Genomic DNA, 15,577 nt, shown 5'->3' on the forward strand with positions numbered 1-15,577 from the left:
TTTCTATTGGAGTTTTGAAAAAAAAACATTTTGCGATCGTCAAAAAGCTGTCAAATAGCAAACAAACATTCACTCATAATTGACAATAATGTTAGTAGTCAGTGGCAAACTTTTAGCGGTTAACCATCAGACATTGTCCAACGACTCCACAACCATACTTTATATGTTCGTTGTCGAGAATTATTAATCAAAGCAACCTGATTAACACTACGCTATAATTAAAGTTTATTAGTACGAAAGCAAAAATTTGATCCCTTAATTGAGAAAAGAGAGAAAGTTGTAGACCAAAGAACCAGGTTGCAGAGAAACAGAATGTACTATGCAAAACTTTGTCGAAGCAGAAATTTGGCTTTTTGAGTAATTTGGATCGTTCACGCAAAAGTTTTTTCTCTAATACGTTAAATAGGGATAAAAGCAAATCTATTTCAAACATTATAGAGGCCTTTCATTTGCAGAGGAAAAAGAAAGCTAAATATACTTTTCAAGTGCAGTCAGCTCGTGCTGGTGTCATTAAAAGTGGCGCTTTTGTATAACAAACAAGTAACTAACCGAGGCATAGTGTGGTAGAAAACCTATTTGTTTGCTAAGACTTAGAAGTACAACTTTTAATCTGGTATAGTAGGTATAAAACAAAGAATTTTAAAATATAAAATAGTAAAAATTTATATTGGAGCTATGACACAGTACTTGATCCCCTATCCCGTTGAAAATGAGAAAAGTTCAAAAGTTTTTATTCGAAATAAGAACTATTTTGTTTGAAGGATACGCGATGCAAGTTTGTGTGTTTGTGTGTGTTTGTGTGTGTCTGTCTTTTTTGTGTCTGTGTGTGTGTTTGTGTGCGTGCTGTCTGTGTGTGTGTGTGTGTGTCTGTGTGTGTGTCTCTCTCTGTGTGTGTCTGTGTGTGCGTCTCTGTGTGTGTGTCTGTGTGTGTATGTGTGTGTCTGTATCTGTGTGGGTGTGTGTGTGTGTGTCTGTCTGAGTGTGTTTCTGTGTGTATGTAGAAAGAATTAAAAAGCTATTTCTCAGTAAAAATCAAGCTGTCCTTAAAAATCAACAAAGAAGGAACATTCAAAAAGTGTCTCGAGAGTTCTAGTAAGCTCTTCGCTCGAAAATGAGAAAATTTCAAAAGTGTTTATTCGAAATAAAAACTATTTTGTTTGAAGGATACGCGAAGCAAGTTTGTGTGTTTGTGTGTGTTTGTGTGTGTGTCTGTCGTCTTTATGTCTGTGTGTGTCTGTGTGCGTGTTGTCTGTGTGTGTGTGTCTATGTGTGTGTGTCTGTGTGTGTGTGTCTGTGTGTATGTGTGTCTGTGTGTGTATCTGTGTGTGTCTGTGTGTGTGTCTCTGTGTGTGTCTGTATGTGTCTGTGTGTGTATCTGTGTGGGTGTGTGTGTCTGTCTGAGTTTGTTTCTTTGTGCATGTAGAAAGATTTAAAAAGCTATTTCTCAGTAAAAACCAAGTTGTCCTTAGAAGTCAACAAAGAAGGAACATTCAAAAAGTGTCTCGAGAGTTCTAGTAAGTTCTTCGCTTCAACGTCTCAAAAAGATCTCTAGGAAAGTCAGTTGTAAACCAGAGGTCCGCTAGCAAAACTTAGACATAGCAAAACTTAAAGAAAGGAACTTAGCGCTTCGGAACGGAGAAGGCAGCCCAGGCGTACAATACTGTTGAAAAACAATTAGCAATTTGTTAGGGAAAAATTAAAAACTAATAATTTCTACTTGGAAACTTGTTATCTACTTTAAAAATACTGGTATCACTAGTTATCTTAACAAGTATTTACATTTTGATTAGATTAGAAACGATGAATCAATGCTAACTTTCACATCATTTTTAAAAGTTTAGTTGTGCAAAAAAGTTCATCCCCAATAAGGGAAATGTGATCGGGATTTTTTCTATTTTAGTTCAGGTTCAAGTTATTCATGTTATTTTATTGACCTAATTGTTCTTTAGGAATATTCTGTCGCGCCTCTGGAATAGCCAGTGTGACAGTGGAAAAGCTGCAAGTCAATCTGGGAAAGAGGCTCTGACGAGTTGGGTCTCTGTTGTATGATGGAACGATGATGGTGGACACTCGGACACCTTCAACTTCTCGTGTTGCGTTTCGAATCTGTTGTGTGGAAGGGGAAGTTGAATTGAGTATGGATGCCAAACACAGACTGACAGCATGGATGCCAAATGCGCAAATGGAGTATGGAGTTTGAGTATGGAACCCAAACTGTGTTACTACAAACTGTTTGCTACACAATCTACAAACTATAACGAACTTGTACGAGACTGCAAAACGCCAATCTTGTACCAAACAGCGATGTATATTTCATTATTCGTTATCATTAATCTGTTTTTTGTTTAGCCATAATTTTGATGAATCAATTTTTTAAAGTTCTGGCAGATAACGATTTTTCCATTCTGTTTAGTCCAAAAACAGACAAATGTTAATAATGTTTATGAAGAATTCAGAATTATTACTCATTATGTTCATAATAAGTTCGGGATTTTACTTTGAATTTTGCTATGAAATGTCTATAAAGTGCCATGATCAGAACTCTGGCCATAGTAAAAATCTAATGAAATTTTTATGATTCACTACTGAAATATCATGAGACTCAGATCCGGGTATTCGGTTCCCCCCAAGAAATCATTTGTTGATATGGGTTTGGCTCGCCTGGAACCTCAACTTGGGTTGCGTTTAGCGAGACAGATCCAATTGCTAAAGTCATAAGGTGGGTTTCGCATCAAAGGATTACCAGTATTTGTAAATTAAAGTTAAAGCTATCTTTAGATTGAAAACAGTAATAGATACGTATTATTCGTCGAAGCAATGACGGCATAATTTTCTGTCAAAAATGTTCATTTCTCTAGCCGAATATCAAAACGTTACTTTGTTTCTGACTTGGCATAGAAAACTCACTTAATTACACAAGCTAATATTTTAAACTTTTTATGATACTTTGATATGTAGCTTTTACAAAAGGGGCCATAAGATAAGTTAATTTTTGTTCAACTTCGTATTTCTTTTTGACAAAACAGCCACATAAAATTGTTTTGGACGCCACAAGCAACTCTTTTTTTGTGCAAAATTACTTCTATGTTTGAGTATCTCGTTATAAACGTTAAAAAGTGTTTGTTCAGTTTCAAATTCTGAAATTTAGTCATGTCCGCATTTAGAGAAAATTTGGATGCGGGAACATTCATTGACAATTTGGACTCGGAAGATATCACAGTTTTTCCACCAGATTTTCCCACGCCGCTGGAAAATGATTGGACGGCAAAATTGAGTCTAAAAAGTGCAGCTGAATTGGAGTTTTCAGCTTGTGAAGGAATATTGTTCACGCGAATCGGCCCGGAAAAAATTGAAAAATTACCGAATGCTAATGAGAAGTTGAGAGAAAGCTTGAACAAACTGAAACGTCTCTCAGAAGATGACAGAGAAGCTATCAAAAATTTGTTTTTCGATGCGAAAACTGGCATTCTGTGTCAGTTTGTCGAAGTTATGGAGAATAGAGGCACGAAATATGATTTTGAGACAAATTTGCTTACTCGAATTCAGGTTATCATTGAGATACTAAATTGCTTTAGTGTCTGTTTAGGCGATGCTTCAGTGCTGATTAAGTACAATACTGACACTTACGGAAAAGCAGTTGGCATCAAAACTAAAATAGAAAATTTGGGTCTTTCTGTCTCTACTGCTGAGAGCTCGAAGAAGAAGAAATCTAACCCAAGTTCAGGCAAACATCAGGTTGATGGTTATTCTCCGGTTGATCAGATGAAGTCGATTTTGGGACGAAAACCACACTTCAAAAATTTGTTGGATTTTTTTGCACAGGCATGCCAGAACGTGCATTTCTTTACCCTTCGAAACCCGAGAATAAATATTCAACACGCGGGCGTTGGAGCAATTTGTGAAGAAAACTTGATCAATTATCTCAACATTGGAGCTCCACAGGAGGTAAGAAAACTTGATGACAAACTAAAGATGGTTCCAGAAAGCCAGGAGTTGTTTTGGGAAATGCCGCTGAGAGAAGCTATGGAAGAAGGAGTTTGTCCGGGCAATACCAAGACCAAATGTAAAGGAGAGCTCACCGACCTCTACCAGGAACAAATTCATCATCTGAGGAGTAGAATGAAAGGAACGTTGTTGTACTCGGTCGACTCGAAGATGCTGCAGCCTTTCATATCATTTCCGACAGGTCAGCGCTTCGAAATTGATTGGGTTCTGTTTTTGTTCAGAACTGTGCTCTTCATAGAAACAAGCGGTGCAAAACATCATAAACAGGTAAGTACACGAATTGCGGAAAGGATCCCGGGGGTTAGACCTTGACTTACAAAGAGACGACCATGCTCGACCGAAAAGTGCATGAAAAGACCGTGTTCGTCCCAAATGGCCTACTTTAGCTAGACTTTAGCTGGACGTTCGCTCGACACAAAATCTTACGCTGGACTTTTGCTTGACAGAAATTTTCACACTGGATTCAAATTTTTTATCGTTATTTACGCAGACCTAGTTTAGCCCTCTTCGGAAAACCAAAACCAAAAAATATACACCAGATTCCAGACTAGAAATTCGTCGAAAGCTTTTTTTCATAATTTTTATTCTCCGAGGTTAAAATTAGAGTTGAAAATCACACTAAGACACTAATAGTGACAAAAAGAAGAGTGTTTAATTATTATTGATGCAAGGAAGCTAGGAAATCCTGTGAGTTGTTGATGTGGGGAATGTTGCTTTGTATGCATTGGTACCTTTTTCTTGTAATCTTTTACAAATTTTCAACTTAATTTTTTTCTCAAATACCGAACTCTTTTGACAACGGAACAGTTGTTTTTATATGAGAAATTTTTTACGAAAGATTGTTTGCGATTCTTTAATGCAAGATCTCGCAATTCACGCATTAAAGATTTTTAGCTTTCTGAGCTTTTTGGGCGTTTTGTGTTTAAGCCCTCAAACTCCAGCTGCTGCGCATTCAAAAAGTCTCTTGCCATCATTTTTTTAATGAAATTTTCTTGATCTTATTTCTTTTCGCAATGTTTTTCTTATGTTTCAAAACTTCTGTTAATTAAAAACGCATATTAAAAATGCATGCATAATTTTGAGCTAAATGCCACCCATTATGTTTGATTTTTCACATTTCACCCAATGATATTTTTTACACTCGCCACTATGTCAGAAAATTTTTAAGTCATTTAGCTTTTTTGAACCATTTTTGCTAATTCACTTTCAGACACTCTTTGAAGACTTAACTTAAGTTTTCTTTCAATTTTATCAAGCTTTAATGAATCTTCAAAAATTCCTGCTGTAGTCTTCTCCAATTATCAGCAAACGTCTTGTTTGTAGTTGAAGCCTATTGCTATTATTGAAGCTTCTTGAAAACATTTTTGAAAGTGGTTTTTAATGTGAAGCATCTCGAGAAAAAAATCGATTGAATGTAAGCAATGCTATTTCTGAAACAATGATGTGATCCATATATGTTGCTCTTCTCGAACTTAGAATTGACTTAATTCAGAATTTTGTCAAGGTAAAGATATTGTTTCGATTAAATTAGACTTCTTAAAGAAGTCTGAAGTACAATCGCGCCGTGCGTTATATACTTCGCAAAACAATAATTTTTTCCTAAATTCTAAGCTAATAAAGTTTATGCGCGTAATTTCATGGCCTAATTGTATGCTTATTTTGAATATCTTGTTTTTTGTTACAAAAGTTTTTTTTCTTTTTTCATATCTTAAAGCACATTTGTTAGACAAGGCCGCAAAACAAGTTATACCAAAACATTTTTACCAATTTTTATCCAATTGATATATTGTTTCTAAGAGCTTCATAGTTCCAAAAACTGGTTGATACAACTTTTTAGCAGAGAACTGGTGTATATGCAAATAGAGTAGTTACTTTTCAAAACGAAGAAAGTAATCAACATTATCAGAAGTAAAATTGATTTTGAAGTTCACTTTAAGGTGTTTTTTTTTAAAAAAATCAACATCTTTATATGCTCCATTGCTTTCTTGTAACACAAAATAAATTGAATTTTCACTTTTTTAATTTGGCCAAGTTGCGGTTGTAAAGTGTTTTGTTTTTGAATTTATAAAAGAAGAAACTCTGAAACTGAAACGATTTCAATTAGTAGCCTGCTTATACAATTTCTCTCAGTTATTCTGGAATTTTATTTGTGCACTGAAAAGAAATGCAATTGCTAACAAAAAGCTCGAAAAAATGCAAAAATTATGAATAATTTTTGGTATGTTTTGTTGATGTTCTCGGAGACTTTTTAAGATCTGCAGCTGTCTCTAGGTAATACTAACCATCCTGGAAGTATCCAAATGTGCTGCAGGGTTTTTCAAAGTTTTTTCCTAATTAAAGGACAAGCGTGTGCTTTTTGGAATGATTCCTGTTCTAATCGTTGCTTTGTCTTGATTTCTTCAATTTTTTTAATCGACAGAAATCCGTGGGTTGAAATGTTGATTGGGCGTAGAAATGAACTTTCCAAAGATTCCAAAACAATTCTTAATTGCTTGTATGTGCTCTGAACGTTTTTGAGTGTTTTACTAGCCCTCAATATAGCAGAATCCGGCGTCTTTACAATGTATTTCATAATTATGTAATTGGGAACAACAAGGATGCATTTTGTCCAAAATTGTTCGCAGGTTTTGACTGAAAAGATTTATGGTCTTTCTGACCGAAAATACTTCGGACTAACGTTTTTCCGATGTCAAAAGCAAAGGTAACATTTTTTGAGGTTGCTAAAAGAGAGTTACCGAGCAGTCGTTAGATTATAATGTTCGCAAAATTCACTGATGTAATTATCAAAAGATATTTAAGACCTCATGATTGTTTTTTGTTAAAAAAATGTTGAACAATTTTTGCTCAATGATTAAGCCAAAAATGGAGAGCTTAATCAAACATCTAGCGACTTTTTGCCAAGATAAAATAACATTGAGCTTGTTTCCTTGAAGAGGAAGTTTTTGCAAATATCTCACAATTAATTGCAAGTTCTATTAGCTTTTATTCATTTTCTTTGACAAGAATGCTAAATTGAATGCATCTTATTCTTGCTTAGCCAGGTAATTGTTTGCTTTGGTAGCACATTTTTCAAAATTAAAACTACGATGTAATTATGTGGTTATATTACGAACGTGATGTAAATATGAGGAAGAATTGCAAAAATTAAGAATTGCAGCTTTCGTCAAAACCATCATTTTTAAAGAACAAAAATTAGCTTCGCTCACTTCACTTAATCCATAAAACCTTTTTAATCCCAAGCTCGTAACGATAAGCAATTGAAACGTAACGTTTTGTACAACATAAAAAGTTGGTTACAATTTTTTTTTTTTATAAATCTGTTAATATGTCTAAACTCGAAAAGAACTTTTTTAATTTTGTAAATTTTTGTCTTAATTTTTTGGTCTTTTTCGTGGTGTGTTTTAAAAAACTGCCTAAACAACTATCACGCTAATCACTTTTATCATGGGTGTTCGCACAGTTTTTTTTACAAAAAAATTAATCAAAATTATTTTTGAGTCAGAAAATATCTCGAAAAACGTCAAAATTAGCCTTATATGTTTTCACCTATTTTTCTATAACCAAAATATACAACGAGAAATTATTATTGATCGCTTTTTCATTTAAAATTTCAAAATGTTTGTCTTAATTTTTGAAGAAAATTCTATTCAATCATTGGAAGCTTCCAGGGCTGATAATCAATCTCTACCCGGGTCGAGGCCGTATGGTTAATTTGTAAGAACATGCAAGTTTCTTGCAAAAGATGGCTAACTTGTAGGAACATGAGAGTCGAATGGTTAACTTGTATGTTTGAGTCCAAACTGAAATAATTTTTGGTTGATTTGATATTAGAAATTTGCCAGTTATATTATAGTTGGACGAAATCAGTTATATTTATGCAGAATGATTTTCTTGTAAGAACTTGCAGATTTTGCAAGAACTCTACCAGAAACTTACAAGTTCTTACAAGATAAACTTTCACAAGATAAAGGGTTATCTTGTAAGAGCCTTTTAAGGCGAATAGTTAACTTGTAAGTAAATTGTAAGTCGAGTAGTTGAGTGGTTAATTTGTAATTAACACGGGTAATTCCATCCGGGTAATCACTACGAATCAGCCAGATTGCAGCTCTTCTGTCAATGCTGCATCTGAACCGTCAGAAATTTGTTTTTAGACATGGCGCATCTTGGATCAATTCTTAATTTTTGCCGGGCCTTGACAAATCCTGAATCAAATCTTGCAAAAATTCTAAAGATTTTATTAAAAACGACTGTATTATTCTAAAAATATCCAAAAAATCCCAGAAATCGATTTTAAACTGGAGCATTAAGTATAGAAATGACCATAGAATTGTGAAAAGCTGCCAAAAATTCTCAAAAAACTTAAATTTTCTCAAAGTGAAAAGAAAACAATATTGTCAAAACTGAAATGTTGCAAATATCCAAAATGCGCCAATAATATGCAGCACTTGTATAAGAAAGTAGTAAAAAAAGATAAAACCATAGTAGATATAACCAAAGAAGGCTACAATTGAAGCTGCTGTCTTGCCCAGCATTAATCTTTATTTACATATGCGGGTCTTCAAAAAAACTAAAAGCAATTTTGTGTCGCAATAAGGAATTCTACCCTATCCACATAAACTTTAAAAACAATTACGTAATACAAAGTTTTCAGCGCTGATTACTTGGTGCGAAACGTGAATTTGACTCAAATTGTACTGACCAGAACTTGAACAAATTTCCGACTTTTCTAGAACATATGTTAACAGCCAACTAAGGCGTATAATACATCATGGCAACATCTTCAACCAAAAATAACAAAAGCTTGAAATTTAGGGTCAGCAGGGACCGGAGTCGAGAAAACTGAAGCAAGTGTTTGAAAAATATATCCCCATCTTCAATAACCTCACTTTTTGTCTGTATCATCAATTCAACCCTAACGCAGCGACCAAAACAACTTCGAAGATTTTAACACAGTTTCGAAAGAAGTGCTTCAAATGTTTAATTTACGACAAAGAAGTATCTAAGGAGAGCTGGGACCAATTTTTGTCACAGACAACTGCCGACAAATTTATCAGCCAATCAGCTCTCAACAAAATGCCGTTTAAAAATGGTCATTTTATTGTGGATTGTCTGTACATAGCTGCTGTAGCAGGAAGGGACAACAAACTGAATGCAGAGGCTGCGCCGAAATTGTACGAATTGAAACTTTCAAAAAATTGGAAAGGAGAGATAAGAGGAACCTTGGTAGATACAAAAATATCACTTGACAAGTTTCTTTGCAGGGACCAACTGAACGACTGCTCTTTTTCGAAATGTGAATCTGATTTATTTCACAGGATGAGGGCAGTTCTGACTTTGGCTGCGGAAAAGTTTTACCTTGGTTAGTGCTTTATTCAATCCAATTAGAGGAAAATTATTTCTGTTTGCTGAGCCAGTTCTAGAACAAGTTAATTGTAGGGCCTATGAGAGGTAGTACTATCCAATAAAATTTAAGAATAGCATCGCAAAGGTAGGCAAATACAGTACAGCACCAAAAATCTACATATAGCAAGATTTCTGCTTATTGTTCCTGCTTAGTAAGCATAATTTTACATTTTTTTTTAAAGTTCTGTAATTTTCTTGAAAAAAAATGGATTTACTCGTGGTGAGATTTTAAAAACTGACTAAGCAACTAGCAGGTTAATCAATTTTATCATACAAGGTCACACAGTTCTTACAGCAAAACGGTACACTTGTAAACATACAGATACAGACCCAGTAGTCTTAGTAATCGAAGTTTGAGTCAGAAAATATCAAAATCTTTTTTGTTAAAACTAAAGGCTTTTAAATTGATATTTTTGAATAAAATTTAAATTCATCCAGTGGAAATCAGTTATTAATTCGACCACACAGCAGCGACCAAAACCCTTTGAAACATTTTAACATAGTTTCGAAATAAGTGCTTCGAATGGTTAATTTAAGACAGAAAGTATCTAACGGTAGCTGGGAACAATTTTTGTCAACAAAAACTTTACCTTTTGGAAGCTTTACGTTTAAACTTATAAATAATTTCCCTTGCTGCATCTTTTTGACGGTATATAATTTGCTTAGCCTAATAAGAGGTGTTGTTATTCATTTAAGATTATGAATACCGTTAAGTTGTAGAGAAATTCATTATAATTCCAAAAATTTTCAAATAGCAAAATTTCTGCTCATTAAACTTGATTCCCACTTAGTAAACGAAATTTGAGTTAAGTTGTAAGAAAAACTTCAACTTAAGAAGATTAGTTTGAGATTTAATTTTCCTTATCCAGCTAACACACAAAAAATGGTTAAGTTGTTTTGTTTTTTTCTGTAAGCCAATGCTACGCTACGAAAATGCAATTTTTTGAGGGAAAAAATACCCAATACAACTCAATTCAAAAACCACTGCATAGCATCTGTACAAATGTTTACTAGAAAAACAATTTTCAATTTTAGAGTCCGAAGAATCCAAAAAAGTTTGCAAACAGTTCAAAAAGCTGCATATATTTTGAAAGATCAAATAACCTCACTAGAACGCATCAGAGGAGCTCCTGAGCCATTCTTCTGCCATTATACAAATTCAAGAAGTACAATATAAAAACTCTTAAAATTAAGCAATTTCCTCAAGAAATGCTGAATGGTCAGTTTGTAGACGAAAAGTATTTTGGATCAAAATGGTCTTTTAATATGCTCAAGAAGAACTTCCCAGTTTGGCAGAATGCTGATTTAACTCATGAAATAAGAATGTGGATCTCCCGCGATGAAAAGGTTCGAATGTTTGGAATAAGTTTTTAAAAATCCTTGAATAAACCAAAATAAATGGAAAAACGATTACTGCTGCTTTGCGTTACTAAAAGTTCAAATGAACCGAAATTGACGATAAGACGCCGAGTCATGCTAATCTTTAGATTATTTAGGACAAGAATTTACTTCAAGGTAAATGAGGATAATCTAGGGCAAAGAGGAACGGTTGCCAGCCATTTATTCCATGAAGAAGAGTGGGAGGTACTGGAGCCACTAGCATTTCAACTGGTTCTGACTTTGTTTTAAATTTCCCTGTTTTTCAATAGAGAAATAGAGAAAAAACTTATTTAGCATCCCGGGGGTCACCGATCATACAACTTTCGTTGATTTCGTACTTGGTCATTTTCGTCATATATTTCGTCATATATGGTTTGTATGAATTCTTGGAAGTCATGCAAGGATCATATTTGATTTCCAAATTTTCACAGTCTCAAAATTGTACAGTTTTTCTTTTCAATATAAGTTGAAAGAATTCCTCGGAATCATGCAGGGTTATATATGACATACAAAACATTGACTGGATCAACAAATTCTCGGAAATTGTAGTCAGAGGCTTTTAAATCTTTATATCTTATTTGCAATCCAAGTTTGATTCCTTATGTCCACTAAAAGAGTAATTTTGCAATCTAAATATCTACAGAAAACGACTTTGAGGTCATATTAAAATAACTTTTTAAATACTTCTTATAAATCAGCGTTTATAGGTATAAACAGACTTCAGAGAATATCAAAACTTTAGTTAGGACTTACCATTTTATTTAGTTCCCAACAAAGTGATGCCGGGGAATCACATAAGTGATGCCTTAGCGAAATAATATTAAAACAAACAAAAAGTAAAAGATTTATGAAAAATAGATGATGATTCTTGGTAATCATACAAGGGCCATATACGATTTTTTTGTTTTCATACAATGATTGTATTAAGAAATCATGAATGGACAGTATGAAATCATATATGATCCTTGTATGAAATCACAAAAACTTCAAATCGGGATGCGATAAGTGTTTACTAAGAACGTGCATTATTGTGGGCCTAAGGTCCTATTGTCTTGACAGAAACCCGCTTAAACCCCACCAGTACTATATTTTTACGAGGAGATGGTTGATGTTGCATCCTATTTTGAGAACCGAAATTGTACAAAACACTTAACCGTTTCTGTTTTAATATTGGGAAAATTTCAAAAATTAGTCTGAATTTTGCTATGCTCGTGCATGAAGAAAACTATTGCCTGGAAAACAAAGATATTTGCGCAAATGCTTACCTATCAACGTGCTACATAATAACACAGTATAAATTCATAAACTAAATGTCGTCCGAAATTTTCCAACTCTTTATGATCGCAATTTGAAGTTTCAGTTTATTGTGATTCTGAACAGTCCGAGCTGTGGCTCTATATATTTTTTTAAATTTTATTATGAAAAACTCCCTTTTTGGTTTAATATGTTCTGATTTTTTAGGCTTAATCTTTGTGTAAAATGTCTCGGTTTTAAATTAGTCTTGGTGGTAACTTTGGGATCGCGCGGGGCTTTCGCATGACCCGCACGCACGGACGGCATATCCTTAAAGTAGATATCCATTTACAACCAATGTTGCCACTTTCAAATATCTCATTGATAACTTTTTTGACAGGTCCAGGGAAATAGATTTTTCTATTATCTATGTTATAAAATGATTGATTGATTGGCCCTCGTCAGAATGAATACGCATTTGTTTCAGAAAAGTTCAGCAAGCAGCAACGAAAGTTGATAAACGACGTGAAAAACCCTTACAAGCTCATTATGGGCGAGGCTGGTGTCGGGAAAACACACACCTGCATAGCAATCGTGAAAAAATACTTATTGGACTTGAAATTCTTCAAAGTTCTCTACCTCATACCGAAGCACAAGGTGGCATTCTGCAATTTTGTCAAGAAGAAGATGAAGGAAGAATTTGGTCTTGATCCGGAAAACAACGGTATGTTTTGACATTGCAAGCAGCACTACACACAAAATCCATATTTTGCTAACCTAATATAAAAATAATATCGCAAAATTATTCTCCTTTTTCGGTCTGGGACTTTTCTGAGAAGAACGTCAGAAATTGGGCTATTTTCTATTTAGCACAACCATCCCTCCACAAATTTATATCCCCATTGTAGTGTTTTTACTGTAATTTTTTTTTGGGGGGGGGGGGGGGAGGTTAGTTGAGCGCTCTTTTCGATCACAATATAAGCTGGGTGACCCGATCAGCTGAACACACCTCAATCAGCGCATTTTAACCCTTTAACTCATTTCCTTAAAAAGACCCAGGATGAGGTTCTCACCCAAGACAGGTATTGGCTAGACCGACTTGGGTCGCGGACAGGGGGTGTGGTGCGACCCAACTCAATGTTCTGGGAAAAAAATTTGGGCTGGGCCTTCCGTCTGGCCAATAGAAGTTTTTGGTCTGTTCGGAGTGGCCAATACCCACATTTCAGTCTATTTGGTCTGCCCAATACCCACATTTTGGTCTGTTTGGTTTGGCCAATACCCACATTTGGGTGTGTTTCGTCTGGGCGATACCCATATTCAAGGCCTAGAGATTCAGCCAAAAAGAAGCCAGTCCTCTGCAAAGTGTGTAAACGTGTTCTGCGTTGACTGATTTTCAGAATAACAGCTCATCACTGGTAACCAAATCTGCTTCTATATGATTAGACTACTTCATCAAAATAATTTCCGAAGTTTCACAAAACTTTACTTTTAAAATCTCATATTCATTTCTTGTTCATAACTAATTATATTAACGTTACCATATAATTTCCTTTAACTTTGCCTTAACAAAGCCAGAAATTTACCTTAAAATAAGGATAAGTTAGGGCAGAGCAATTGAGATCAGTGAAGTTAAAGCTAGGGGAAGTTTACCGCCACCTTAAGGGTAATTAATTAAGGTAATTTTTAAGGAAAATAGTGTAAAAGTAAGGTCTTTGTTGAGGTAGTGAAGCCTTAATTTTTCCGGTAAAATTCAGGTAAAATGATCGGAACAGTAAAAGCAAGTAAAAGTAAGTTCAGATGGAGAACAGGTAGGGCAAATCCAGCATAACTGGTTAAGGTTGAAAAATTTCAGATAAAAATAAAAAAATAATTGAAAAACGCAAAGGTTAAGACAAAGGAATCATGTCGAAACTATTTTCTTCGGTAAGTTTATGAACCGCCCCCAATAGAGAAAACCATTTCCTGTATACTGTTAATTTTCAGACAATCTCAGCTCAGTATGCACAAAATACCCATCTTATACAGGAACCCCAGCGAAAAGGTGTCTACTAAGGCGTCCACTAAGGCCCGAAACTACTGGAGAGCACCAATGGAAAAACATAAAAAAACAAACAAAATAAAATGAAAATCCAAAAACAAAACAAAAAATAAAATAAAAGAGAAAAAGAAACAAGAAACAAAGGCAAAAAAACAAACAAAAAATCAATAAAAAACAAACATTATACAAACAAAAAAAAACAAAAAACAATAAAAAACAAGAAAACAAAAAGAAACAAAAAAGCAACAAGGAAAAAAAACAAACATAAAAACAATAAACAAACAGACCAAACCGAACAAACAATAGAACACAAGAAAAAACTACATAAAAACAAAAAACAAAGACCGAACAAAAAACAAGAAAAAAACAAAAAAAAACTAAAATGAAAAAGCAAAAATCACAAACATACAATCAAAAAACAAGCAAACAATCAATATAACAAAAAAACAGGAGAAAAACACAAACAATGAAAAAACACAAATAAACAAATCACCAAAGAAAAACAGAAACAAAACAAAAAACGATAAAATAAAAAACGAGAAAAAATAAAAGCGAATAAAAAAATACAAAAACAAAGAAACAAACAAAAAATAGGCAAACAAACAATTCGACACTAAAGAAAGCAAAACAACAAAAAAAAACATGCCAAAAAACAGGAAAACGAAAACAACAAACGGGCAACTGTTAGAAATATTTTTCTGGTCATGATCCCACTATTGGAAAACTGGTTCTAGTTTAATTTGTTTTTTGTGTGAATCTCAGCTCAGTATGCACATAGGACAAAGCTTATATCAGACCGCGGCGAGAAGGCGTCCATTAAGATCTGAAGTTATTTTAAAGCACTAACAGGCTACAAGTCAAAGCCGGACCCTTCAAGCTGTCACCAAATAGAAAAAAACTAAAACTTGAAACGGATCAAAGGAGAAAATGTCAAAAATGTCTTCTCTAGTCATATTAAGAACCGAAGATTAGGAACTTCGTTTCCAGTAGTAGTCTGAAAATACCATCTCGGCTCAGTGTGCACGAAGAACTCAAAGTATGGAGGACCGCCTCCGTAAAAAACTGCCGCCAAAATTTCGTTAGGATGACGTTAGGATAAATCATCATCGGAGGCTCTCACTAGAAAAACAAACAAACAAAACATACGTACGAACACAACTGTCAGAAACGTTTTTTAAAGTCGATTTATCAACCGACGTAAGTAAGGATGATCAGTGAGGCATACCTAAAACAAAATAAAACAAAAGATCCGAACAAGTTTTTGATCGGCTCAGACAAAGATTAGAAATAGTTGTAAAACTGTCTCAATTGAATGATGCATAATATTGCCTACAACAAAAAAAAAACAATTAGTCATTCAAATTTAAGTGACGGAACTAAAACAAGAAGGAAAAATGATAAAAAAAAAGAATAAAGAAGCTTGAAATTCATTTCTTCTTGGTCCTGAGAAAACAGAGAAAAACAGAAAATTATAAAGAAGACTTTTAGGTAGCTCAGCAATGTACCATTTTGACCTTT

At 34.2% G+C, this 15,577-nt stretch overlaps 1 protein-coding gene across 1 annotated transcript in view; it reads left to right on the forward strand.

The window, feature by feature from the left end:
- Positions 1 to 2,914: 2,914 nt before the first annotated feature.
- LOC142336785 (uncharacterized) overlaps positions 2,915 to 15,577 on the forward strand; it is a 29,181-nt gene continuing 16,518 nt past the window's right edge. Inside the window, exons 1-3 of the mRNA XM_075385703.1 lie at positions 2,915 to 4,272; positions 8,818 to 9,364; positions 12,509 to 12,745. Coding sequence (XP_075241818.1) covers positions 3,151 to 4,272; positions 8,818 to 9,364; positions 12,509 to 12,745 — 1,906 coding nt within the window. The 5' untranslated portion in view covers positions 2,915 to 3,150. The remainder of the gene's footprint in view (positions 4,273 to 8,817; positions 9,365 to 12,508; positions 12,746 to 15,577) is intronic.

The sequence above is a fragment of the Convolutriloba macropyga genome, chromosome 3 (assembly GCF_964194025.1).
Source record: "Convolutriloba macropyga chromosome 3, txConMacr16.3, whole genome shotgun sequence".
Taxonomy (NCBI): Eukaryota; Metazoa; Xenacoelomorpha; order Acoela; family Convolutidae; genus Convolutriloba; species Convolutriloba macropyga.